Source organism: Lepidochelys olivacea (genome assembly GCF_965140295.1).
Source record: "Lepidochelys olivacea isolate rLepOli2 genome assembly, chromosome: 10".
In the NCBI taxonomy this organism is placed as follows: domain Eukaryota; kingdom Metazoa; phylum Chordata; order Testudines; family Cheloniidae; genus Lepidochelys; species Lepidochelys olivacea.
In genome coordinates, this window is record NC_140420.1 from 85002838 (window position 1) to 85030534 (window position 27697).

General features: G+C 55.9%; 1 protein-coding gene across 1 annotated transcript; it reads left to right on the forward strand.

The window, feature by feature from the left end:
- The first annotated feature begins 860 nt into the window (after window positions 1–860).
- On the forward strand, window positions 861–27493 carry SERINC4 (serine incorporator 4). Its single transcript, XM_084641261.1, has 12 exons — window positions 861–1004; window positions 12796–12963; window positions 13155–13333; window positions 13448–13527; window positions 14283–14376; window positions 14604–14815; window positions 16695–16790; window positions 17817–17943; window positions 20612–20684; window positions 21260–21311; window positions 23325–23475; window positions 25533–27493. The coding sequence occupies exons 1-12, from the start codon at window positions 906–908 to the stop codon at window positions 25741–25743; spliced, it is 1542 nt and encodes a 513-aa protein (XP_084497387.1). The 5' UTR covers window positions 861–905; the 3' UTR covers window positions 25744–27493.
- The last annotated feature ends 204 nt before the right edge of the window (window positions 27494–27697 follow it).

Consider the following 27697-nt stretch of genomic DNA (forward strand, 5'->3'; position numbering starts at 1 on the left):
GGCTGCTCCATATATATATATATATATATATATATATGCATTAGAATATTCTCTGTATTATTTTCCATCCCATTCCACACAAACATCTGTGCTCTTCTGACTGCAGCTACGCACTGAGCCAGGTGCTCAGACCCCAGGTCCCTTTCTTGCATTGATACTAGTAGTTTAGAACCCGGTCAGGTGTAAGCGTTTTCCCTCTGGGTACTTTACTTTGCACTGATCACTGTGGCTTCGTGTGCCTGGTGCTGTCCATTCCCCAGGCTGGAGGGGCACAGGGAGGGGAGAGCTGGCACTGCTAAAACGATTGTTGTAACGGGTTGAAATTGTGCTGCTGACCCTGGGTTCGGGGCTGTTGGTCCTTGACCCAAGGAGCTGACTTAGTGACTATTTCTCCAGTGCTGATGTGGTACTGGGACCTCCATCAGCAGCTCTCAGACGGCAGCATCTGCGTCCCTCTTCCACAGAGCTCAGCCAGGCACAGCGCAGGGGGAGGCCAAAAGAGGCTCTGTTCTCCCTGTCTGCACCGGGCATCTCATATGGTCCTTTGCATTCTTCGCACTTTCTGGAGGTGACAAACTGCCTCCTGCGCTCGCTGTCTGTGCTGGCAGGAGCAGACTCCTTTCCAGGGATTGCTAATCTCTCTATTTCTGCTGGGTAAGAGGGTTAAAGAGACTGATTTGGTTTCCAACTTAATCACTCTTGATGGAAAGACAAGAGTCAGCAGGAGATCATGGATGGGGGCGGGTCTACCAAGCCTCAGCCAATCACAGGCTGCTCTCTAATTGGCTTCCACTTTGGATAGTTTTTCTGAAGCAGGGAGGTGCGGGGGGGCGTTTGCCAGTCTCCTCCTGTTCTACAGGGATGTGCTGTTAGCAGGACAGTCAGGCCCAGACAGCCCAGGACTGATGACCAGGAGGCTGGAGCAGCACATCCGGCATCTCCACTGGGGAGCTGGTGGCTTCAGGCCTGCAGAGGGGATGGTAGCCAGCTGCTGTAAGGCACAGGTAAGCCGGAGTGTGACCCCCTTCCAGGAGCCACAAGGAACGCCCTGCTGGTATTTACAGGGCTTGTCTCTGAACCACCCCAGGGATCGCTGCCCTCAGTGAATTGCAGCCACTTCTGGGGTGCGATGTGGCAACTGTTTTAACAGCCAGGCAGCAACACTGCCCTAGCCGGTTAGGACTCACCCAAATGGGGTTCTGGCCTGGATGCCAGATTAAACAAAGGATTAAACACAGACTGTGACTGGCTCGCCAGCTACAAAAGCCGTTTCTCCTCCCTTGGTGTTCACACCTCAGCTGCTAGAAGAGGGCCTCATCCTCCCTGATTGAACTAACCTCGTTATCCCTAGCCTGATTCTTGCTTGCATATTTATACCTGCCTCTGGGAATTTCCCCTACATGCATCTGACGAAGTAGGTATTGACCCACGAAAGCTCGTGCTCCAATACGTCTGCTAGTCTATAAGGTGCCACAGGACTCTTTGCTGCTTCTATTGTCTGGTGGTTTATTCTTAATCCCATTGACCAAGCCCTCCCTGTGGTGTGTGCCTGCTTCCCTACCCCAGCCCCAGTTTGTGCCCCCTCTCCTCCCTATGTGGTGCCCTGGGAGCACACAATTAGCTCTTTCTGCCCTGAGGCGCTGGGTGCCCCGCCTGCCGCGGTGCCAGCTGATGCCTCGTGTGGTGATGCTGGATGCCCGCACCCCAGGGACATTTCAGACCCAGAGCCCCAGCACATCAGGGGGAAGGAGACCAAAGCCCTGAGGTAAGTGGGGAAGTGGGATACCGGGAGGAAGCACGAGCAGGAGAGGGTGAGAGGGGAGGGCTCCTGCCTCATACTGAGAAAGAGGGACGATCAGCGAGTTATCTCAAGTGCCTGTACACAAATGCAAGAAGCCTGGGAAACAAGCAGGGAGAACTGGAAGTCCTGGCATAGTCAAGGAATTATGATGTGATTGGAATAACAGAGACTTGGTGGGATAACTCACATGACTGGAGTACTGTCATGGATGGATATAAACTGTTCAGGAAGGACAGACAGGGCAGAAAAGGTGGGGGAGTTGCACTGTATGTAAGAGAACAGTATTACTGCTCCAAGCTCTGGTATGAAACTGCAGAAAAACCTGAGAGTCTCTGGATTAAGTTTAGAAGTGTGAGCAAGAAGGGTGATGTCGTGGTGGGAGTCTGCTATAGACCACCGGACCAGGGGGATGAGGTGGACGCGGCTTTCTTCCGGCAACTCCTGGAAGTTACTAGATCGAATGCCCTGGTTCTCATGGGAGACTTCAATCACCCTGATATCTGCTGGAAGAGCAATACAGCGGTGCATAGACAATCCAGGAAGTTTTTGGAAAATGTAGGGGACAATTTCCTGGTGCAAGTGCTGGAGGAACCAACTAGGAGCAGAGCTCTTCTTGACCTGCTGCTCACAAACCGGGAAGAATTAGTAGGGGAAGCTAAAGAGGATGGGAACCTGGGCAGCAGTGACCATGAGATGGTCCAGTTCAGGATCCTGACACAGGGAAGAAAGGAGAGCAGCAGAATACGGACCCTGGACTTCAGAAAAGCAGACTTTGACTCCCTCAGGGAAATGATGGGCAAGATCCCCTGGGAGAATAACATGAGGGGGAAAGGAGTCCAGGAGAGCTGGCTGTATTTTAAAGAATCCTTATGGAGATTACAGGGACAAACCATCCCGATGTGTAGAAAGAACAGTAAATATGGCAGGCGACCAGCTTGGCTTAACGGTGAAATCCTTGCTGATCTTAAACACAAAAAAGAAGCTTACAAGAAGTGGAAGGTTGGACATATGACCAGGGAAGAGTATAAAAATATTGCTCGGGCATGCAGGAGTGAAATCAGGAGGGCCAAATCACACCTGGAGCTGCAGCTAGCAAGAGATGTTAAGAGTAACAAGAAGGGTTTCTTCAGGTATGTTAGCAACAAGAAGAAAGTCAAGGAAAGTGTGGGCCCCTTACTGAATGAGGGAGGCAATCTAGTGACAGAGGATGTGGAAAAAGCTAATGTACTCAATGCTTTTTTTGCCTCTGTCTTCACGAACAAGGTCAGCTCCCAGACGGCTGCACTGGGCAGCACAGCATGGGGAGGAGGTGACCAGCCCTCTGTGGAGAAAGAAGTGGTTCGGGACTATTTAGAAAAGCTGGATGTGCACAAGTCCATGGGGCCAGATGCGTTGCATCTGAGAGCGCTAAAGGAGTTAGCGGATGTGATTGCAGAGCCGTTGGCCATTATCTTTGAAAATTCATGGCGATCGGGGGAAGTCCCGGACGACTCGAAAAAGGCTAATGTAGTGCCCATCTTTAAAAAAGGGAAGCAGGAGGATCCTGGGAACTACAGGCCAGTCAGCTTCACCTCAGTCCCTGGAAAAATCATGGAGCAGGTCCTCAAGGAATCAATTCTGGAGCACTTAGAGGAGAGGAGAGTGATCAGGAACAGTCAGCATGGATTCACCAAGGGCAAGTCATGCTTGACTAATCTAATTGCCTTCTATGACGAGATAACTGGCTCTGTGGATGAGGGGAAAGCAGTGGACGTGTTGTTCCTTGACTTTAGCAAAGCTTTTGACATGGTCTCCCACAGTATTCTTGCCAGCAAGTTAAAGAAGTATGGGCTGGATGAATGGACTATAAGGGGGATAGAAAGCTGGCTAGATTGTCAGGCTCAACGGGTAGTGATCAATGGCTCCATGTCTAGTTGGCAGCCGGTATCAAGTGGAGTGCCCCAAGGGTCGGTCCTTGGGCCGGTTTTGTTCCATATCTTCATTAATGATCTGGAGGATGGTGTGGATTGCACCCTCAGCAAGTTTGCAGATGACACTAAACTGGGAGGAGAGGTAGATACGCTGGAGAGTAGGGATAGGATACAGAGGGACCTAGACAAATTGGAGGATTGGGCCAAAAGAAATCTGATGAGGTTCAACAAGGACAAGTGCATAGTCCTGCACTTAGGATGGAAGAATCCCATGCACCGCTACAGACTAGGGACCGAATGGCTAGGCAGCAGTTCTGCAGAAAAGGACCTAGGGGTTACAGTGGATGAGAAGCTGGATATGAGTCAACAGTGTGCCCTTGTTGCCAAGAAGGCCAGTGGCATTTTGGGATGTGTACGTAGGGGCATTGTCAGCAGATCGAGGGACGTGATCATTCCCCTCTATTCGACTTTGTTGAGGCCTCATCTGGAGTACTGTGTTCAGTTTTGGGCCCCACACTACAAGAAGGATGTGGAAAAATTGGAAAGAGTCCAGTGGAGGGCAACAAAAATTATTAGGGGACTGGAACACATGACTTATGAGGAGAGGCTGAGGGAACTGGGATTGTTTAGTCTGCGGAAGAGAAGAATGAGGGAGGATTTTATAGCTGCTTTCAACTACCTGAAAGTGAGTTCCAAAGAGGATGGCTCTAGACTGTTCTCAGTGGTAGAAGAGGATAGGACAAGGAGTAATGGTCTCAACTTGCAGTGCGGGAGGTTTAGGTTGGATATTAGGAAAAACTTTTTCACTAGGCGGGTGGTGAAATACTGGAATGCGTTACCTAGGGAGGTGGTGGAATCTACTTCCTTAGGTATTTTTAAGGTCAGGCTTGACAAAGCCCTGGCTGGGATGATTTATTTGGGGACTGGTCCTGCTTTGAGCAGGAGGTTGGACTAGATGACCTCCTGAGGTCTCTTCCAACCCTGATCTTCTATGATTCTATGATCAGGGACCTGCCTGAGCAGCTTTCTTGTTGACCCTTGGGAGCCTGAGCCCCATGCCTGTGGCTAGCAAGCCAGGCTGAGAACCAATCACCTCTTTTCCCAGATGTGACCAGCGTGTCCCCCCCCAGGCGTGCCCTGTGCCCCGGGCAGCCCAACGGCTTTGGGGTGGGCAGCCAGCTCCATGACTCCTTGGATGCACAGTGTGTGTAGGAGGATGCAGGTAGCCAGGATGTGCTGCTGGGGATGACCATCGCCGCTATGTGTGGGCACACATCCCTTCCCCACAGCATCCTGCCTGACACCCTGTCATAAATATAACGGGAAGGGTAAACCCCTTTGAAATCCCTCCTGGCCAGGGGAAAGCTCCTCTCACCTGTAAAGGGTTAAGAAGCTAAAGGTAACCTCGCTGGCACCTGACCAAAATGACCAGTGAGGAGACAAGATACTTTCAAAAGCTGGGAGGAGGGAGAGAAACAAAGGGTCTGTGTCTGTCTGTAGTCGTCTTGGCCAGGGATAGACCAGGAATGGAGTCTTAGAACTTTTAGTAAGTAATCTAGCTAGGTATGTGTTAGATTATGATTTCTTTAAATGGCTGAGAAAAGAATTGTGCTGAATAGAATAACTATTTCTGTCTATGTATCTTTTTTGTAACTTAAGGTTTTGCCTAGAGGGGTTCTCTATGTTTTTGAATCTAATTACCCTGTAAGATATCTACCATCCTGATTTTACAGGGGGGATTTCTTTATTTCTATTTCCTTGACAGGAAAGGGGGGGTCATGTCAAGGTTCCTCCCCCACTCTGAACTCTAGGGTACAGATGTGAGGACCTGCATGAAAAACCTCCTAAGCTTATCTTTACCAGCTTAGGTCAAAACTTCCCCAAGGTACAAAATATTACACCCGTTATCCTTGGACTGGCCGCTACCACCACCAAACTAATACTGGTTACTGGGGAAGAGCTGTTTGGACGCGTCCTTCCCCCCAAAATACTTCCCAAAACCTTGCACCCACTTCCTGGACAAGGTTTGGTAAAAAGCCTCACCAATTTGCCTAGGTGACTACAGACCCAGACCCTTGGATCTTAAGAACAATGAACAATCCTCCCAACACTTGCACCCCCCCTTTCCTGGGAAATGTTGGATAAAAAGCCTCACCAATTTGCATAGGTGACCACAGACCCAAACCCTTGGATCTGAGAACAATGAAAAAGCATTCAGTTTTTTACAAGAAGACTTTTAATAAAAAATAGAAGTAAATAGAAATAAAGAAATCCCCCCTGTAAAATCAGGATGGTAGATATCTTACAGGGTAATTAGATTCAAAAACATAGAGAACCCCTCTAGGCAAAACCTTAAGTTACAAAAAAGATACATAGACAGAAATAGTTATTCTATTCAGCACAATTCTTTTCTCAGCCATTTAAAGAAATCATAATCTAACACATACCTAGCTAGATTACTTACTAAAACTTCTAAGACTCCATTCCTGGTCTATCCCCGGCCAAGACGACTACAGACAGACACAGACCCTTTGTTTCTCTCCCTCCTCCCAGCTTTTGAAAGTATCTTGTCTCCTCACTGGTCATTTTGGTCAGGTGCCAGCGAGGTTACCTTTAGCTTCTTAACCCTTTACAGGTGAGAGGAGCTTTCCCCTGGCCAGGAGGGATTTCAAAGGGGTTTACCCTTCCCTTTATATTTATGACACACCCACTCCCCACCTGTCCTGCTCTACCTCCCACCCCGCCTTTCTGCTTAGAGCCATCCAGGCAGCCACCGCGTAGACACTCCCAGTGCAATTTGCTGGGAAGGGGGCCATGTTCGGCGCAAAGGGGGAGCGCTGCATGCAGCAGGAGGTGCGGGAGTTTAGTGCTCCCCAACTCTGCCGCCCGCCCTAGAGACTGATCTTCCTGTCACAGCCTGGACTTAGTCCCTCTCCTGCATGGTCAGCAGCCCACTGCAATTGGCTCCCCCACACTCCCAAGCCGGCTAGGACTGTGCAGCGTTCAGGCCCCGTCTCTGGCTCTGCTCACGTGCAGACTCCCTGTCTGAACCCCTTCCCTGGGATGTGAGCCTCTGCAGTGCAGCTGCCCCAACCCCACGACCCGTGGAGAGACTTCCCCAGCCTTCCCACTGTGGGTGCCTGGCACCTAGGTTCACCCTTCGGGGACACCTTGCAGGTGAGTCAGGAACGTGGGCTTTGCACAGGAACGTCTCACGTACGCACACGCTGTACTGTGAGACAGCACAGGAATGGCCAAGCTCTGCAAAACAGTGAGTGACTCACTGCAGTCCCTCCTGAGAGCCCTGGGCCCTCCTGCCACCTTCTCTAGCTGGGTCCCCTCCTTCAGGCGCTGGAGAGCACCAGCCTGCAGTCTCTTCTGTTCAGTTCCTGCTTCCAGCCAGCTGGCTGTTGGGCAGAGCCATCAGACGTCCATGGCTCTCTGGTAGCAAACCCTGACTTCACCAGTGCAGAGCTACTTAGTGGGGGGCCCCTTGATGGCCCTGTTTCAGCTGCTGCTTGTGTCACTTTGTGGCCCAGTCTGTCCTGCTGTGTGCACCGGCTGTCTCTTGTCCTATGCTCTGGTTGTAGCTCTGTGGGGCAGGGCAGGCTCTCTTGTCTGTACAGTGCCCGACACAGTGAGGCCCTGGGACTGCAGCCAGGCATAGAGTACAGAGCAATGAAAAGAGCCCTTGGCAGCCTGCAGGGCAAAGTTGTGTCTTACTGCACCGTTTCACTTTGGCTCCGCATGGACAGCGACGGGTTTGAGTTTGGCTGAGTAGCCGCCAGCCATTGACCCAGTGGCGAAGGATGGAACCAGACCAAACAGCCTTCTAGCAGCTGGTATGTTCTGAGTCCCCTCCCTCCTCAGCTGGTTATATATCCAAAGCATCACCCTTGGGAGAGCCTGTGGATGTCCTCACCCACTATCCCACCTACCACCGGTACCTGTCTTCCCCCATTACTGGAGTGGCTGAGCACCTGGCAGTCCTTGATGTGTTCATCCTCACAACCCCTGTGCAGCAAGGCCAGGCTGTCAGCCCCCTGCACAGACGCCAAGTGACTGTCCTGGGGCCACACTCGGAATCTGTGGCACAGCCAGGAACTGAACCCAGGTCTCCCTAATCTGAGGCTAGCACCTGAACCGCTGGACCATCTTCTGTCCCCCCACAAGCCTTCTTGGAGACCCATCTTCCCAGGAGACCGTTCCCCATCCTCCCTGGACCCGTTCTCTTGTATTCGGCTGGATTAAGGTGCACTTAGTTTGAATAGGCCCAGGTTACCAAGCAATGCCGATGGCACTGTCCTCCCTGTTCGTTACCACTCCACGAATCCTTGTTTATCCGCAGACGTGATCAGCAGGGATTTTATATTTACGTCCAGGTCACTGATCAACATGTGGAGCCCCATCAGGCCGAGTACTTAGCTTTGTGGAGCCTCCCTAAAAACTCCCAGTTAGCCAGTTCTTAATGCACTTACCATGTAATCGATTAATATTGTGTAGAGCTCGTTATTTAATCAGAATACCATGAAGGCAGTATGAAATGCCTTACTAAAGTCAAAGTACATTTGGTTGATAAAGGTAACTATGGTGATGTGATTGTAATCTCATCAAAGAAAGAAATTGGGTTTGTTGGCCATGACCAGGTTTTCATAAAACCATGTCGACTGACATTAGTTCTATTTCTATACTTTAATCCTTTATTGACTGAATCCCATATCAGCGTTTCCATTATTTTGCCTAGGATTGATGTCCAGCTAGCTGGCCGTTAGTTATCCCGGTCATCCCGGTCGCCCCTTTTGAATGTCAGCAGCACAGTAGCACTCTTCTAATCTTCCGGAATTTCCCCAGTATTCCAAGATTTATTAAACATTAACGTCAGCAGGCCAGAGGTCTCCTCAGCCACTGCTTTTAGGACTCTTGGGTATACGTTACCTTAGCCTGATAACTAACTTCTGGGTATAAATATGTTAAATTATTTGACATCCTCATATAATTACAAATGGACTGGAAAATACTTAAATCATCCTCACATGATATGAGTGTGTCATTCTGCTGCTTTCCAGATACAGAATAGAAATATGTATTGAACACTTCTGCCTTTGCGGTATCATTAACAAATTTGCCATCTCCGTCTAGTGATAGGCCTATGCCATTATTTGGATTTTACTTTTTCTGATATAGTTAAAGAAACCTAGTTGTCTTTAGCCTGCCAGACATGGATTTTTTCCCCCATGACGTCTTCATCTTCCCTTATGAATTTTCTACACTGAATGTCTTTTAGTTTATATTGATTGCTATTTACTTCCCATTTTTCCATTTGTTACATTTTGCTTTGTTTCTAATTGCTGCCTTCACTTCCCCTTTGAACCAGGACGGGTTTTTAACCAAAGTTGTCCTCTTTCTCTATTGCGGAATCGGGTCTTTTTGGCCATGTATGTCCCAGAGCCCCCCGGGCGATGCTCTGGAACTGCTCTCCATGAAGCCAGGCAGGACTCTGGGGAAGTCTCCTCTCTGGGGGCAGCCTGTCTGCAGGGCACAAAGCTCACACGGCTTCCACCTTCCTGGGTCTGACCTCGGAGCATTCGGCATCCTCTGCCCCTCCATGCGCTTCCCACAGCAAGTCCGCTCAGGTGGGGGCTTGGGGAAGCCAGAGGGTCCTGCCCCCCAACTCCGCAGTCAGCCGTGACTCTCAGCCAGCTAGTAAAACAGAAGGTTTATTAGATGACAGGATGTCACGGAGTCCCTGGGTGATGCTCTGGAACTGCTCCCCATGAAGCCAGTCAGGACTCTGGGGAAGTCTCCTCTCTGGGAGCAGCCTGTCTGCAGGACACACAGCTCATCCGGCTTCCACCTTCCTGGGTCTGACCTCGGAGCATTCAGCATCCTCCACACCTCTGTGCGCTTCTCACAGCGAGTCTGCCCAGGCGGGGTCCTGGGGAAGCCAGAGAGTCCTGCCCCACAACTCCGCAGTCAGACGTGACTCTCAGCCAGCCAGTAAAATAGAGGTTTATTAGACGACAGGAACATGGTCTAAAACAGAGCTTGTAGGTGCAGAGAACAGGACCCCTCAGCTGGGTCCATTTTGCAGGGCAGTGAGCCAGACAACCCCATCTGCCCTTCACTCCAGGTCTCCAGCCAGCCCCAAACTGAAAACCCCCTCCAGCCCCTCGTCCTCTGGGCTTTGTCCCTTTCCCGGGCCAGGAGGTCACTGGATTCCTTTGTTCTCCAACCCTTTAGCTCTCACCTTGCAGGGGGGAAGGGCCCAGGCCATCAGTTGCCAGGAAACAGGGTGTCGGCCATTCTCTGTGTCCAGACCCCTGCACATACCTGCCCTCTAGGGCTCTGCAATGATCATACACCCTTACCCCACCACCTAGATACTTAAGAACTGCCTAGGGGAAACTGAGGCACCCCCACACTATTCAGAGGAACCATTAAGAACAGTCTCACTTTGTCACAGTGTAATAAACTCTTTTTAAAGAAGAGTTTTGGCTGCAGTTTCCACGGTATGCATCCGATGAAGTGAGCTGTAGCTCACGAAAGCTTATGCTCAAATAAATTGGTTAGTCTCTAAGGTGCCACAAGTACTCCTTTTCTTTTTGTGAATACAGACTAACACGGCTGTTACTCTGAAACCTCTTTTTAAAGAGCTCTCTATGTTCATTCACATTTTTCAGTCTAAATTTTTCCTCTCAATTAATTTCACTTACAATATCCCTCAGCTTGGGGAAAGCACCAAGTGTGTGTGTATATATATATATATATTTGAGTTAATTCAATATGGCCAAATGGAGCACAGTCCCAACTAGTTATATATATTGAATGTATTGAAATTATGATCACTGGTCCCTAGGCAACCACCAACTTCCAGTCCAGTGATTGATCCATATGTATCCAAAGGTCCAAAATAGGGTTGCTCCGCATTGGCTGCAATACCATTTGTGTTACAGTCATCCTCCATCATTTATAAAAACTCCAATGATGTTTTACTAGTGGTTGCATGAGACCTCTGACACATCTCCCTGACTGAAGTCCTCTGCCATAACAGAGCATTTATTTCCCCACATTACAGACAGGTGTTTAAGGAGCATCCTGGTCTCTGGTTTGATTCAGTGGTCTGTAACAGATGCCCACCAGTATCCCCAGCTGGGCTTTAGTAGTTAGCACATTGATCCATATGCATTAGAGATGCCGTGGTCAGAGTTATCAGTGAATCTGAACAGCAAATGGTGTTTGAGGCTGAGTGCCCCCCACCCCTGTTACCCACTCTTGCCTTCCTGAGCAGGTCAGAACCAGTGATTTTGAATGTTCCAATCATGCAGACATCCCACCAGGTTTCAGAGATGCCAGCTGAGTCATGGGCATACACATCACTCACCAAACCCCACTGCATCCCAGAGCTGCCCCAGCCGCCTGGAGGGCGGATCCTGCTTGCCACAAACCCGTCCTTTGAGCTTCGGCAAAGACAAACCAACAGCAGAGTTTGTTGTGTGCCACATCTCAGGAACCTGCTTTGCGGCTCTGGCCAGCTGGAAGAGCTCTCCGAAGCGTAGCTAGGAGCTCACTGCATCCCAGTGCTGCTACACCTCCGGGGTCCAGGAAGCCAAGGGGGTGGCCCCCTAGGGTAGGGCACAATCTGGATCAGGGCAGGACATAAGGCCCGATGACTAGCAAACACAGCAAAGCTCCAGGTAGGAGCCAAAGGATGCCCATGCCCTCTGCCTGGCCCAACTGCATTGCAGGGGCTGGGTGATGTAACCTCTCCCTTCCCCTCCCCTAGACCACCCTGCCTGGGCCTTCTGGTGGGGGCCATGTGGCCAGCCCTGGGGGGTCCAGCCCATTCTGCATGCCCTGCCCTTCCAGGTGAGGGCATCAGGCACAGGAGGGGCTCTGGGGAGCTGCAGCTTATAGGGCGTCCTGAACGAATCTGGGTTTGCTGTCCATGCCCCCTGTGGCCAGGGCTTGGGTTACTGGGGGAGGTAGTTCTCTGCTTCCTGGCCTGGACTTCTCCATGGGGAGGTTAGGGGCAGGGTCTTTCCCATCTCCTGGGCTCTGGCCACCCACTAGGAGGTGAGTCTGGAAATCCTGAGCCAATTAGCAGCCCTAATCCCTCCCAGAGCAGGGGCTGCCTCCCCCTGGAAGGCCCGGGGCAGTCAGTGGCAGCTGGGGTGGGGAGGGGGCCGTGCTCTGCTAGAGAGGCACCGTGGGGAGCTGTCCAGGGCAGGGGGTTAGATCAGCTGCCGGATGGGCCCAGGGCAGCTCTGTGCCTCTGTCTGGCATCACCTGGGGGCAAGGAGCCTGTGCAGGCCGGGTACCCCGTCAGAAGAGTCCTGGGCTTGGCCCTGCCCTGCAGCGCTGCCCCCGGCCCGCCGGCAGGAACAGATGGCCAGGGCTGGCCGAGCCTCCCAATCCCCCGCTAATCCCACTGCGGAGCAGCTCAGCTCAGCTCCCCCTTCGCATTGGCCATTCGACAGAGGAAAGACACAGGAGGCAGCCGCCTCCGTGCAGCCCCTTCGGCCTCCTCTGGGTCAGGACAGCCCCTTCCCACTGGCGCTGGTGCCACCAGGGGCCGTCCCTGAGCCTGCCTCCTTGCCACCGCCGGAGGAGCAGGGCCCCTTGGCGCAGCCGGGCCGGCGCAGCCAGCCATGTCCCTCCCCCAAATGCTGGGGTGCAGCCACCTCTGCAGCTGCCTCGTGAACTCGCTCTTCGGCCAGGTGAGCCTGGCCCCAGCACCCCTTTCCAGGCCCCTTGCTATGCCTGGCGCAGCCCCCTGGCCTCCCTCCGAGACGGTCTGCCTGTGGAGCCCCCTCCCCGGGGTCGCCATCCTGCAGGGCAGGGGCCTGCTACCAGCGGGGCCCAGCTCCCCACCTGAAGGTGGCTGGGGCCGGTGAGTCAGTGTCCACACAGCGCTGCCCAATAATCCCCAGGCCCGGGGTGCAGCTCAGCGGCCTCTTGGCTCACTCCCTCTGCTGCCCCATCACCCCAGCCAGCACCGCGGTGACCCCCAGCCCCCACGCCCTACGCCTCGCCTGGGGCAGCCGGGATGCAGGCCCAGTGACTCCGCTGTCTTCCACCCCTCAGATCGGCTGCTGCTGCGGCCCGGCCCCCTGCGGCCCCTGCGGCTCCTGCTGCCCCAGCATTAAGGTGTCCACGGGGAGCCGCATCCTCTACACCCTCTTCCACGTCCTGGCCTCCACGGTGTGCTGCCTCGTGCTCTCCCGCACCATCTCCGAAGCCGTCAAGGAGAACGTGAGTGGAGCCTGGCTGCAGGCCCCCGTGCTGGCCTCCGGCTCTGCGGCGCGTAGGTCTGCTCTCCCCAGCTCCCCGGGGAATCGCCCTGGCTGTGAGCCCCAAGGGGCAGGTGTGGCCGGCATTGTCCCAGGCTGTCTCGGGCAGGCGGCAGCGCCGGCTGATCTGCCCCTGTGATTCCCCCTCTGCAGGTGCCTTTCTACGCCCTGCTCTGTGAGCGCCTCCCCCGGGGCATGGACTGTGACATGCTGGTGGGCTACTCGGCAGTCTACAGGGTCTGCTTCGGCACCGCCTGCTTCTACCTGGCGCAGGCCGTCTTCCTGATCAACGTGAAATCCAGCAGCAGCTTCCGCGCCCTGCTGCACAACGGGTAAGAGACCCCCACGCCCATGGGCCTGGCCCTGCGCACTGAGCTGGAGCTGGCCCCAGCGGGAAGGGTCTGGGGCTGGGGCTTAGGCTCCCTGACTTCTGAGCTTCATTGCAGATTCTGGTTCCTGAAGCTGCTGATTCTGGTCGGGCTTTGTGCAGCAGCCTTCTTCATCCCTGATGACCGCTTCCTGCAAGGTACCAGCCCATGGACACGAACCCAGCCCCACCCTGGAGCGGGCCATAGGGACTGCCCCAGCAGCACGGCCAGGAGAGCAGCTGCCGTCAGTTACTACAGACCTGGGGCCGGGTGGGAGCCGGTGCCCGCTAGTGGGGAAAGGCCCCAGGTCCCATTCCCCACCCCCGTGAGCCAGCCAGTCCCTGCCCTGGGACTAGATTGGAGTCGATACTCCCAGAGGAGAAAGCCCCTAGGGTCACTGCTGGTCCCTGCTCCCGGCCCTGGCTTGGGGCTAGAGCCCTCAAGGCGAGGGGTCAGCACAGAGAACTGGGGCCTGGCACACAGCCCCACTTTCTCCAGGTCAGCAGCTTGAGCTCACTCCCCTTTGTTTAGGAATTAGAGATGGGAAAGACCTAACAGCCAGCCCAGAGCCAGTGCCTGGCTAGACCCTGTTGGCTGCTCTGCACAACTGGGCAGGTGTCCTGTGTGCCCCTCGGCTCCACCTTGTCCCACTGAGCTAGTCGTCTCACCCCCCTGCCCCCCCGCCATGAGGTTCACCACCTCACTCAGCTGCCCAGGCCCCTCCTCCTGGCGGGGAGGGGGTGTTATCTGCCCGTGGGGAGGGGCTGGGTGAGGTGGAGCACAGTTGGGCTGGCTATGTGGCATGGCCAGGTCCTGGTGGCTCTGTACAACGGGCAGGGATGGGCTCGGCCGTGGCCGTGGCCAGGCTTGTGTCTGACCTTGCTCCCTCTCTCACTGCTTCACCTACTGATAGCCTGGCACTACGTGGGCATCTGTGGCGGTTTTGCCTTCATCCTCGTCCAGCTGGTGCTGATCACAGCCTTTGCCCATACCTGGAACAAGAACTGGTGAGTCTGCTCCCCCAGTGCATGGTGGGGTGTCCTGGGGCTGGGCCATGGGGACTCTTCCGGGTACCTTTTTCTAGCTCCTCTGCAGCTGTGGTTTCTCCCATTGCCTCTGGGAGTCTGTGCCCTGCAGGGAGACTCTGTATGCCAGGCTTGCTGGGCCTGTGCCCTCCCCAAGCTGCTAAAGATTTGCATTAGCCCCTCACTCAGCCTGTTCCCTTCCTCTGCAGGCTGCTGGGCGCGTCCCAGGACAAGCGCTGGTACCTGGCCGTGCTGCTGGCCACGCTCGGATTCTACACCATCGCCTCCGCGGCCGTCTCCTTCCTGTACAAGTATTACACCCACCCAGCTGGCTGCCTGCTCAACAAGGCCCTGCTCACCCTCAACGCCAGCCTGTGTGGGCTCCTGTCCTTCCTCTCCATCACACCCTGCGTGCGGCTCAGTGAGTGCCCCGGGTGGGGTTCCTCCCCACTGAGACGCTGCCTGCCGTGTGGGCTGCCGCTCAGATTTCTAACCCCTCTCTGGGTGGGTGGCTGTAAGCAGGGCCTGGACTGTCCCACCTGCCCCCAGGCTGCGCTGGGTGGGGTGCTTTTCACGGAACCCGAAGGGGGAGGTGGTAGCTCCAGGACCCAGGGTTGGGGCTGAAACAGAACTGTCACTCTGGATTGTTCCGTGTGTGCGATGCCATGTGTGTGTGAGTGACACCGTGTGTCTCTGTGAGTGCAGCCATGTGCGCGCGTGTGTGCAAACAATGACTTGTGTGCATGTGACAGTGTGCGCTGTCAAAACAGATCTTTCATGGCCCACAGCTGGGCAGATGTTTATCGGTACCAGTGAAGACCCGGCTGCAGATGGTTAATGCACAGTCGTTTATCTGAGCGAGACTCACACAAGCAGTTAAGGTTACATGGTCTACATCCTTTCCTGCAAGCCTTAGCTTCCCAAGCATAAGCCCTCAGTAACTGTGTTAGCTCTATACAGTTCCCTGACTGGCAAACAAAGCAGGCGTATCTACCACTTCTAGATGAAGACTTCTTCTCTTCTTTCCCCTCTCAGGTACTTGTCTGTCCCCCGAAGCAGAGTCTTGGTCACTCTGAGCCCTCTGGTTCTAGGCTCTCACAAACGTCCCTCGAGGCGGGGTCTCCGTTACCCCAACAACTTCTGTCTCCGTCTCAAACCTCTTCAGACGTTAATTGGGGAAATTAGTCTGACTCATTTACTTTGCTTAGCACTTCTACCGTTTGTTCTCCAAGCAGTCACATGTCCCAGAAATATGCCTCGTAGGCATTTATTACTGATATATTCTCATTAATATTTTGGAAGGGTTTGCAAAGCAGACACGCAGACCAATGCTCAGCCATCGTTTACCCTCTCATAAATCATTCACTTAAGCTCGTAGCGTGATGTTATCCAAAAACTAATGAGCTAGTGTTCTGCTGTTTTCCAAAATTTGGGGTCAAAACACACGCGCCTATCGAGCCGTTGTTAACCATTCCAGTGCAGTTTCAGCACCTCCAGTAAATTTGCACTCCATTTATCTAATGCTAAGAGAATCCTGCTCCCAGAATCCTCTCTCACATTCAGCCAAGCCATACCAAAATCATGCTTGTCACATTTATTCATATCAATCGCAGCAATTCATAATAATTTGGCACCATCTCAACATGTGCAGGTGTGAAGCCACATTCATGTGTACCTGTGTGAGCAATACCATGTGTGAGTGACACTGTATGTGTGCAAGAGATAGTGTGTGAAGCCACGTGTGTGTGCATGCAAACTCTGTGTGTGTGTGTGAATCCGTGTGTGTGTGCACAAGTGACTATGCATGAGCGACACCGTGTGTGTGTGTGTGTGTGTGTGCACAAGTGACTATGCATGAGCGACACCGTGTGTGTGTGTGTGTGTGTGTGCACAAGTGACTATGCATGAGCGACACCGTGTGTGTGTGTGTGTGTGTGTCTGCTAGTGATGTTGTGTATGTTGGTGAATGACACCAGGCGCATGTGTGCGAGTGACTGTGTGAAGTCATGCATGTGTGATCAACACTGTGTACATGTGCAAGCGACAGTGTGTGCGAGTGAAGCCATGTGCGTGTGCGAGCATAGCATGTGTGCATGCAAGAGATGCGGTGAGTCCTGCATGCCCAACCTCTCCCAGCCTGCCTGAGCCCTGCATGGGAGCCTGGGCAGTGGGTTCTGGGGCTGCTGGAGGACTGGTGTAAGGGGCAGAGCTGGGGATGGGGAGGGCTGCTCTGGCCAGTTTCGGGCTGTAGTTGACCTCAGACCTGTGGGAAAGCAGCTGACTCTCCCGTCTCCGTGCAGAACAGCCCCGCTCAGGCCTCCTGCAAGCGTCTATCATCAGCTGCTATGTCATGTACCTCACCTTCTCGGCCCTGTCCAGCCGCCCGCCCGAGAGAGGTCAGTGCAGCCTAGGGCTGCCAACTTTCTACTCACACAAAACCGAACACCCTTGCCCTGCCCCTCACCCTGAGGTCCCACCCCTGCTCACTCCACCCCCCCATCGCTCACTCTCCCCCACCCTCACTCACTTTCATGGGGCTGGGGCAGGGGGGTGAGTGTGGGAGGGGATGAGGGCTCCGTCTGGGAGTGCAGGCTCTGGGGTGGGGCCAGAAATAAGAGTTCAGAGTGTGTGTGGGAGCTCCAGGCTGGGGCAGGGGGTTGGGATGCACGAGGGGGTGAGGACTCCAGCTGGGAGTGCGGGCTCTGGGGTGGGGCCAGGGATGAGGGGTTTAGGGTGCAGGAGGGGGCTCGGGGCAGGGGTTGGGGTGTGAGGGCTCTGGCTGGGGGTGCAGACTCTGGGGCGCAGGAGGGTGCTCCGGGCTGGGACTGAGGGGTTCGGAGGGTGGGAAGGAGATCAGGGTTGGGGTGTGTGGGGGTGGAGCGAGGACTCCAGCTGGGGGTGAGAGCTCTGGGGTGTGGAAACCTTTTTTTTTTCTGTCATGGGCCATTGACCCACAGAAAAAAATCAAATGTGGGCCACTCGCCCGCCCGGAGGGATGCGGAGGCTCGGGGCTTCCCCCTGCAGCAGGACAAGCTGGCACTCGCAGCTCCTGCCCCACAGTGGGGCGCCGTGAGCTGGATGATAAATTAACCACGGGGCTGGATCTGGCCCTCGGGCCCTAGGTACCCCGCCCCTGCCCTACGCGTGGGAGCCAAAGGAGGGACATGCCAGCTGCTTCCTGGGAACTGCGTGGAGTGGAGGCTAGCAAGGAGTCTGCCAGCCCTGCTGCGCCACCAACCAGATAGTCAATGGCCTGGCCAGCCAGGACCCCTTTTCGACTGGATGTTCCCGTCGAGAACTGGACACCTGATCGTCTTAGTGCAGCTCCATGCGCCTGCCTTGGCAAGGCAGCCGGGAGCCCAGCCAGGGATCCAGGTCTGCAGCCCCCTCACTACCTGTCTTGCTGTTTCCCCACCCTGCAGTGCTGTACGAGGGGCAGAACCTCACCATTTGCTTCCCTAGCGTCAGCAAGGACGGGCTGCAGACAGAAGACACCACAGTTGCCATCCTGGGAGCCACCATCATGTACGCCTGTGTTCTCTTGGCGTGGTGCGTATGCTTCTCTACTGCTCCGGTCAGCTGTAGGGGCCGCCTGAGGCAGGCTGTGCGGGGAGGTTCCCACAGACCCTGGGGCTCCGTTTCCACTTCAGAGCTTCTGGAGTGTCACAGATTGTAAGGCCAGAAGGGCCCCCTGTGACCATCCAATCTGCCCCACTCAGCACAGCCCAGAGGCCCTCCCAAGCCATCCCTGCGCCCCGCCCCTCACTGCCAGCTGGGCTACAGAGAGACACCCATCAGGACTGAAAGACTCCAAGTGAGGGAGAATTCACCACATTCCCAGGGACCTTGTTCCTCCCTGGCACCTCTTCTCTAGCCTGGCTTCAGCTTCCAGCCACTGGATCTTGTTTTGCCTTGGGCATTAAATTAAACAGCCCTCTGCTCTCAGAAACTTCTTCGGGTGAGGGTTCTTCTAGACCAGAAGCACGTCACTTGGGCAAATGAAACCCGTTAGTGCCACTGGGGCTCTGTCTTTGTCAGACCTTCCAGACTAACCCTGGTGATGTGAGTTTGTCCTGGAGGGGAACTGGCCAAGCAACGGCCAGGGGCTCCATGGAGTGTGGGTGACGTAGTCGTGGTCCTGGCACCATGCCCAGGGAGTGCTGCTGTCTGTCAGGTTAGGGGATAGAACGGGGCCCCCCTGCCCACCCAATTAAACTGCCGTGCAGACAGCTAGGGAATAGCTGTAAGCCCTGGTCTCCTGGCCTGACTCCATTCTGCCGTGTGTTTGTTTGGAGCCAGTGGGATACGAGCAATGACGCTGCATGCTGGTAAGCGTAGGGTGGCCAACAGCCCCTTAGTACAAGGGACGTCCCTTATTTCTTCCTTTCTGGACAACAAGTTGGGGAGTTGTTGAGTGCTGCAAAGAGCAGCAAGAAATACCCCAGCAAATGGAGGGGAGTCCTGATTAGTATTAATGTTGACGATAACAACGGTAATAATAGTATTACGAGATGGCAGAGGGTGGGGTGCAAGAAAAACAGTCCCTTATTTTTGAAATACGGTGTTGGCAGCCCTAGTTAAACTGGTCCTGTGTTCCACCCCAGAGGCAGGTGCATTGCAGTGGAGGACGAAGGGATCCCTGTTACAGGCTTATGGAAAACAGATCTTGTCACACTGATTTGAAATCTTTTTTGCTGAGATTAGAAGTTTCGGTTCATAAAGATCATAGAATAGAATCTCAGGGTTGGAAGAGCGCTCAGGAGGTCATCTAGTCCAACTCCCTGCTCAAAGCAGGACCAACACCAACTAAATCATCCCAGCCAAGGCTTTGTCAAGCCCAACTTTAAAAACCTCTAAGGATGGAGATTCCACTACCTCCCTAGGTAACACATTCCAGTGCTTCACCACCCTCCCAGTGAAAATGTTTTTCCTAATATCCAAGCTAAACCTCCCGCACTGCAAGTTGAGACCATTACTTCTCGTTCTGTCATCAGCTACCACTGAGAACAGTCTAGATCCATCCTCTTTGGAACCCCCTTTCAGGTAGTTGAAAGCAGCTATCAAATCCCCCCTCATTCTTCTCTTCTGCAAACTAAACGATCCCCGATCCCTCAGCTTCTCCTCGTAAGTCATGTGTTCCAGTTCCCTGATCATTTTTGTTTTCCTTCGCTGGACTCTTTCCAATTTTTCCACATCCTTCTCGTAGTGTGGGGCCCAAAACTGGACAAAGTACTCCAGATGAGGCCTCACCAGTGTTGAATAGAGGAGGATGATCACATCCCTCGATCTGCTGGCAACGCTCCTACTTATACAGCCCAAAATGCCGTTAGCCTTCTTGGCAACAAGGGCACACTGCTGACTCATATCCAGCTTGTCCACTGTAACCCCTAGGTCCTTTTCTGCAGAACTGCTGCCGAGCCATTTGGTCCCTAGTCTGTAGCTGTGCATAGTAGTACATAGTGCTGATGTAATAGAATTTTGTAAGACTTTTTGATTAAAAATTAAAACAATACAAAATTAGCATGGCACAGGGTAAAGGGATTAAAAACTGGCTAACTGATAAGTCTGAAAAAGTCAGTGTATGTGGGGAACCATCACTGAGTGGGAGTGTTTCTAGCGGTGTGCTGCGGGGACTGGGGCGTGGCCCTATGCTGCTTAACCTTTTTATTAATGACCTGGAAGAAAACTTCTCCTTGACACCATTTGCAGAAGCCACAAAGGCTGTGGGTGTGGGAAATAATGGCAAGGACAGGGCACTGTTCAGAGCCATCTGGATTGCTTGATAAGCTGAGTGCAAGCAAATAATATGCATTGTGCTGCAGCTAAAGGTAAATGCAGACATCTCGGAACACCGAATGCAGGCCACGGGTGCAGGATGGGGACTCTATCCTGGGAAGCAGGGACTGAAAAAGATTTGGGCGGAGGTGACATGTGGGGGGCATGCAGGGTCACTTGCTCCCCCAGATTTCTGCCTTCCATTTCGCAATAGCTTTGGCTCGGGCCAGGCGTGTGCAGCGGGGCCTGGGGAGGGAGAGCCGCTTCTACCCCGACTCAAGGCTGGCCCAAGCCTGGCAGCAGCACAGCACCCCTTGGTGGTAAGTGGATGCTACACCCCTGGCCGTAGGTGTGGGTGGCACATCCCTGAGGGCTGAGTAGACTGTACAGGAGAATGAATTGCCACTGAGTTACAGATTCTGCCTCTCTATTCCTGCTGCAGTAATGAGGCCTCCTACCTTGCCGAGATGTTTGGGCCCCTGTGGATGATCAAAGTCTATAGCTTTGAGTTCAAAGTGAGTAGGAATTCTACCTGCGCCTGTCTGGGGTCCTGGTCCCCATGCCCCATCTCATCCCTCTCTCATCCTCACACCCATTTCAGCTGTGCACCCTGCCTTGTTCCTCATCTCCTGCCTGTCTGCGGGATGGGCTATCCACCCCAAGACAATCCTGTCTGAAACCCTAGGCACCTTCCTGGCACCCTGCAGCTGCTTGTGCCATGGTGGTTACGTGGCTATTTTTAGCATGCTCGCACGCTAGACCTACCCAAGCTGGAAAGTACCCACCAGCTCCCATGCAGTCTGAGTACAGCTAGCCCACAGCAGGCGGTGTCTAGGCCTGGCCAAGGGGCTTCCGTTTTCTTTGCATGACCTGCTATTAGAAATGAAATGTTCTTCTGGAGGTGAACCCCCCGGCTTTGCCTCTGAAGCCATTCTGTCCCAGACAGCCCAGCCTAGTCCAGATGAAATTCCACCCTGGTCTGGTTCTGATTCCGATTCCAGCCCTGTAGCAATGTGGCTCCAGCCCAGTCCCTGTGCTCTGTTAACTGTTCCCCTTCCAGATGCCACAAATCTTCTTTTTTTCTTTACAGAAACCCTCCTGTTGCTTCTGTTGTTCTGACAAGACAGGGGAAGAGCTAGAAGGTGAGTGCCGGGGCTAGGGGAGGTGGGACAGGCCTGGGGAAGGTGAGTGTGAGCCCTTAAGGAGCATGGCCTGGAGTAGGGGGCATGGGCCCTAAGGAAGCATGGCTTTGGGAGGTGGGCCCTCGGGATGCAGGCCCTAGGGTGTAATCTAGAAGTGTCATGTCCTCCAAAGGGGGAAGTCTCGGATATGGAAATGTCCGCAAAGAGCATATGAGGGCCTTGACAAAAAAGCCCTGAAAGATTTGTGCAGCAGGGGACAGGTTCTGTTGCATGGCAAGTGTCCCTGTCACCAGACTGCATGCATCGTGCGCACGTAGGCATCGTGATGCTGGTCCCACTCACAGTATGTGTAACAGCAGCCGCGCTTTCCTGTTGATGAGAACAGCGGGAAAACTCATTCTACTGGGGGGGGGAAGACCTGTGGCCCCCACAGAACCTGAACCAGCCCCTTAGTAAATAGTGAGATGGGGCTGAGCAGAAAAGGAACTTCCATCCCTGACAGAATCCCTGGGTCTGGAGTTAGGGGTGTGGGTATCCGAGGCTCCTGCACCCCCACCTCATCAGCCTGGTAGTGCCCTGGTAACCGGGTGCTCTCATTGGACGCAGAGCGGGTATGTGAGCGGGAAGGGTCACTGGGGGCGGGGCTGTGGGTTACCGGGTGCTCTCATTGGACGCAGAGCGGGTATGTGAGCGGGAAAGGTCACTGGAGGCGGGGCTGTGGGTAACTGGGTGCTCTCATTGGACGCAGAGCGGGTATGTGAGTGGGAAGGGTCACTGGGGGCGGTGCTGTGGGTAACCGGGCGCTCTCATTGGATGCAGAGCGGGAAGGGTCACTGGGGGCGGGGCTGTGGGTAACCGGGCGCTCTCATTGGACGCAGAGCAGGTATGTGAGCGGGAAGGGTCACTGGGGGCGGGGCTGTGGGTAACCGGGCGCTCTCATTGGACGCAGAGCGGGAAGGGTCACTGGGGGCGGGGCTGTGGGTAACCGGGTGCTCTCATTGGACGCAGAGCGGGTATGTGAGTGGGAAGGGTCACTGGGGGCGGGGCTGTGGGTAACCGGGCGCTCTCATTGGACGCAGAGCGGGTATGTGAGCGGGAAGGGTCACTGGGGGCGGGGCTGTGGGTAACCGGGCGCTCTCATTGGACGCAGAGCGGGTATGTGAGCGGGAAGGGTCACTGGGGGCGGGGCTGTGGGTAACCGGGCGCTCTCATTGGACGCAGAGCGGGTATGCGAGCGGGAAGGGTCACTGGGGGCGGGGCTGTGGGTAACCGGGCGCTCTCATTGGACGCAGAGCGGGTATGTGAGCGGGAAGGGTCACTGGGGGCGGGGCTGTGGGTAACCGGGCGCGCTCATTGGACGCAGAGCGGGAAGGGTCACTGGGGGCGGGGCTGTGGGTAACCGGGCGCTCTCATTGGACGCAGAGCGGGTATGCGAGCGGGAAGGGTCACTGGGGGCGGGGCTGTGGGTAACCGGGCGCTCTCATTGGACGCAGAGCGGGTATGCGAGCGGGAAGGGTCACTGGGGGCGGGGCTGTGGGTAACCGGGCGCTCTCATTGGACGCAGAGCGGGTATGCGAGCGGGAAGGGTCACTGGGGGCGGGGCTGTGGGTAACCGGGCGCTCTCATTGGACGCAGAGCGGGTATGCGAGCGGGAAGGGTCACTGGGGGCGGGGCTGTGGGTAACCGGGCGCTCTCATTGGACGCAGAGCGGGTATGTGAGCGGGAAGGGTCACTGGGGGCGGGGCTGTGGGTTACCGGGCGCTCTCATTGGACGCAGAGCGGGAAGGGTCACTGGGGGCGGGGCTGTGGGTTACCGGGCGCTCTCATTGGACGCAGAGCGGGAAGGGTCACTGGGGGCGGGGCTGTGGATAACTGGGCGCTCTCATTGGACGCAGAGCGGGAAGGGTCACTGGGGGCGGGGCTGTGGATAACTGGGCGCTCTCATTGGACGCAGAGCGGGAAGGGTCACTGGGGGCGGGGCTGTGGGTAACCAGGTGCTCTCATTGGACGCAGAGCGGGTATGTGAGCGGGAGGAGGGGCCTGCAGGGCGGCAGAGGATCATCTACAATGAGCATCAGCACGTTGTTTACAGCTACTCGACCTTCCACTTCATCTTCTTCCTGGCCTCGCTCTACGTCATGATGACCCTCACCAACTGGTTCAGGTAAGGCCCTTGCCCTGCTGCGTGGCCCCAGCCAGCCTGGCACGTCCAGCAGCCAGGCCCCTGGGTCTCCAGGGCATCTACCCCCAGGGGATGGACCTGCCTCTCCTTTCCACATTCTCGGCCTGTTATGGCTCCAGGCTGTGATCTCAGCAGTGCTGCTAGCAGACCGGGTCTGGCCTGCCCTTCATGTGCCCTCCCAAGTCTGCTGGCCCCAGCGCGGTTCCAGGGCATGCTGTGTCGTAGGAAGAGGGCCGGGGACTCGTTAGCCTTTCTCCTGAGTTCATGCTGACTCCAGCGCCCCAGCGTCATGCGGTGAGGGACTGCTGAATTGCACAAAGATCCAGCTTTTGAAGGCTTGTAACAGGTCCTATGACTGATGATCCCCAGTCACTGCCAAGCATCGGGGTGTCGGTCCTTCTGCCCTCATCAAAGCCAGGGGCGGTGACTCCATGGTGCGCCAGATGTGGCTCCTTCACCTCCTGCCCTGCCTGGAAACCTCAGTGCATGTATGCCCATGACAATGGATGCAGCTCAGTTAGTGGTGGGACTTTCCACTGCCCCCTGGGCTGGCCAAAGACGCTCCCTCTGAGATACCTCTTTATACACAGATAGAAACAAGTTACGTACTGCCCCTCTGACGTGGCTAATTACTGCCCCCTGACGTACCTAGATACCACCCTCTGAGGTAGCGAACCATCACCCCTTGCCTTGTACCTGTTGGTTCGAGCAAAACCTCTCTATCCATCATGCTGTCGTCCTGACCGTCTCTCTAGGATGGGTCAGCATGTTCCCGTTCTCTATTGAGCATGTGCTGGGCTCGGGGTGTTCTGGTACCACCCTTCTGGAGTGTGTTTGCATGTATATTCTTGTACTTTGCACTACTTAGGAATGTGTGTTTCTGCTATATCAGCCCTGTTCTTGCCAGGTTCTGTGAGCAGGGCCTGCCTAGCTCGCAGCCTGACTTGGCTTTATATCAGCAAAGCTTTGACCACGACTTTAGTTCAGGCCTCACACCAGGCCTCTGGTACAAGGGCTTATGTCTCAGGCTCTCTTCCTACTACACTCCAGTTGTGGATTAACGCACAGGCCCACGAGCACCATGCCTGGGAGCCCTGGCCAATTTGGGCCCCCCCTCCAGGAGTGCTGGAATCTGGGTAGAAGGGACGAGGGGGCATTGGCACTCTGGCTCTGGCCTCTGCTCCTCCTCCCCCCGCCCCGATTCTGCCCCCATCAGGCCAGAAACTCTATCTGGGCAGTGGTAAGAGCCGCCCAGGTGCCCCGGACCCTGGGCCTCCCCTTGGGCATACCGCTGCCAGTGGGACCCAGGGGTGGGGGCTCTGGTCTGGCTACCTGCCCCCTCCCCAAGGCCTGTAGACATGCTCTGCGGGGGGTGGAGGCCCTGGCCTGGGAGGTGGCAGGGAGCAGAGGTGGACTAAGGTCTCCTGGGGCCCTGGACCAGAGCAAGGGGAGGGGCCCCTTCTGCCTGCAGCCCTGCCCCCATTCTGCCCCTTCCGCCTGCAGCCCTGCCCCCATTCTGCCCCTTCTGCCGTGACCCCTCCCCTCCCCCACCCATAACCCCACCCCATTCCATCCCTTCCCCTGCGGCCCTGCCCCTGTTTCACCCACAGTCCCACCCCATTCTGTAGTGCCCCCCCATGACCTCACAACCTGTTCGCTCCTTTCTGCCCCTCCCACACTGCGGCCCCAAGACCAGAGAAGCTCTGTCCCCTGACCATGGCCCCAGCGGGGAGCGAGAGCTCCTCCCGTCCCAGACCCCCTCCCCCGGCTTCTGCGAGGGGTTTGGGCTTCTGCCACCCCATGGCAGATTTCTGCTGGGGTGCCCATTTTTCTGGGGCCCCTGGGCACAGGCCCCAGGGGCCCATTGGATAATCCGCCACTGTCGGGGAGTCCCAGGAAGGTCACAGGCAGCGAGGAACCGGGCAGGGAGGGCTCCTCCAGTGCAGCTCCAGAGTGTGGGGGGCCAAATGTTCTCTGTGCCAGGGTTAATCCCCTTTGGGCTCCCCCCGCCTCAGTATCTCTTCTCTCCCACCCACCAGCTACGAGAATGCGGAGCTGGAAACGACCTTCACGCATGGCAGCTGGTCGACGTTCTGGGTGAAGATGGCCTCATGCTGGGCCTGCATCCTGCTGTACTTCGGGCTCCTCCTGGGCCCCCTGTGCTGCTCCGACTTCCGCCAGCACCGGAGGGGCAGCCTGCGCCTGCTGCGACGCCGGCGCCCCCTCCAGCCGATCAGCGTCTCCACGTAGCCCCGGCTGCTGGGACCGGACAAGGTGCTGGCTGCTGAGCTGCAGCCGCCCGGGGCGAGTGCTGGGCCGGGCTGCTGGCTGCAGGGCAATGGGGATGGAGGGACCGGGGCAGGGCCCAAGCAGCCAGTTCAGGATCGGGGGCTCTGGACTGGACATCGGGGGCTCTGGACATGGCTCTGGACTGGCTCCATGTACCAAAGAGCCCCCAGCCGGGGCTGCGGACTCCGGCAAGTGCAGCACCCACCAGCCCTGCTCTGCCCATTGGCCTCGGCCTTGAGGATGACCCACACTGGCTCGTCCCAACCACTGCCATTGGGGAGTAGGAAACTGCTGAGAAATCCAAGCCAGAGCCCAGGTCAGGTCCAGGGCCGCCCCTGGGCAGGAACTCCCCCAGCGCCAGCGGTCCGGGGACATCGCCTCAGCATGGAGTCTCACAACCATCATCACGGACGCCTAGGCCGGAGAGCTGGCCTTCAGGGACCTCGCACAAGACAGGCTTGTCTCTAACAGCTTCTGCTAGTCAGACCTGCCCCTCTCTGGTCCAGCCGAGGGCTCCTCGGGCAGGATGTCTTTCATGTGAGGCCCAGAGCACGGGGCAGTGGCTGGGCTGGGCAGTCGCCATGCCCCTCACACCTCACCTGCAGCTCCTGCTGTCTTGGCCTTGAGAGGGCATCTGTAAGACTCTGCCCCAGCCTGCCTGGAGGCCTACAGGTGCTGTGGCCTGGCTGCCCCACTTTGGTGACTGACTGTCCTGCTTCCTGGAGGCACACCAGCCTGCCCTCCAGTCATGCAGTGCAAGGCGAGTGGGCCTGTAAATAGCTCCAAGGTGACTGTTTCTACATAAAGCCTTGAGCTGAGCCTGTGTGGAACTGTGTGTGGGCCTGCAGGCCCTGGCTCAGGGGCCAGCCCCCCCGTGCCTGAATGGGCCCAGGGAGCTGCACCAGCGCCCATCCCCACCCCACTGCCGTTTGCCTGTGGGACACGAGCTCAGGCTGCAGCTGCTGAGGGTGACTGGGGAGGCAGGGTCAGCCCCTCTGCAGAGGGGCTCGGGTGTTGAGGAATGGGCTGGTGTCATGGAGTGTGGGGGAGTCCAGGCCCTGCACCCCTCTTCCTGGGATTCACTGAGACTCTCAGCCAGCCAGTAAAACAGAAGGTTTATTGGACAACAGGAACACAGTCCACAACAGAGCTTGTGGGTACAATCAGGACCCCTCAATCACGTCCTTCTGGGGGAGCAGGGAGCTTAGACCCCAGCCCTGGGGTTCCCTGTGTTCCTCCACCCAGCCCCAAACTGAAACTAAACCCACCCGGCAGGTTCCCTGCTGCCTCTGTCCGCATTCCTGGGCAGAGGTGTTACCTCCCCCTCCCCCTCCTGGCTCAGGTGACAGGCTCTCAGGTCTCCCATCCCCAGGGCACATTCCCAGGTCAACACTCCCCCCCCCCCCCTCCCTGCTGAGTCACATCGTCACAGCTGGTTGGGCTGATCACAGGGCACTGGAGAGTGGGGAAGAGCTGGGTGCTAGTTAGTGGTAGGGCATGGGCAGGGGGAGCACAGGTGCCGACTCCATGGGTGCTCTGCACCTACCAGCAGCCAAGCTCCTCTCCCCCCTCCCCCCTACCTCCTTCCCTGCTGAGCAGGCCGCGTCCCTGCTCCTCAGCCTACCTCCCAGTGCTTTCTGCCCGGCTGCTGCCAAACAGCTGTTTGGCAGCGTTAGCAGCCTCTGGGAGGGGGAGGAGTGGGAATGTGGCATGCTCAGGGGAGGAGGCAGGGCCAAGGCGGGGATTTGGGGAAGGAGTTGGAATAGGGGCAGGGAGGGGGTGGAGTTGGGGTGGGGGGACTTGTGGAAAGAGGCGGGGCAGGGGCTCACTGAAGGGGTGGAGTGGAGTGGAGGCAGAGGCAGAGAGTGGGGTTGAGCACCCACGGGAAAGAGGGGAAGTCGGTGTCTGTGAGTGG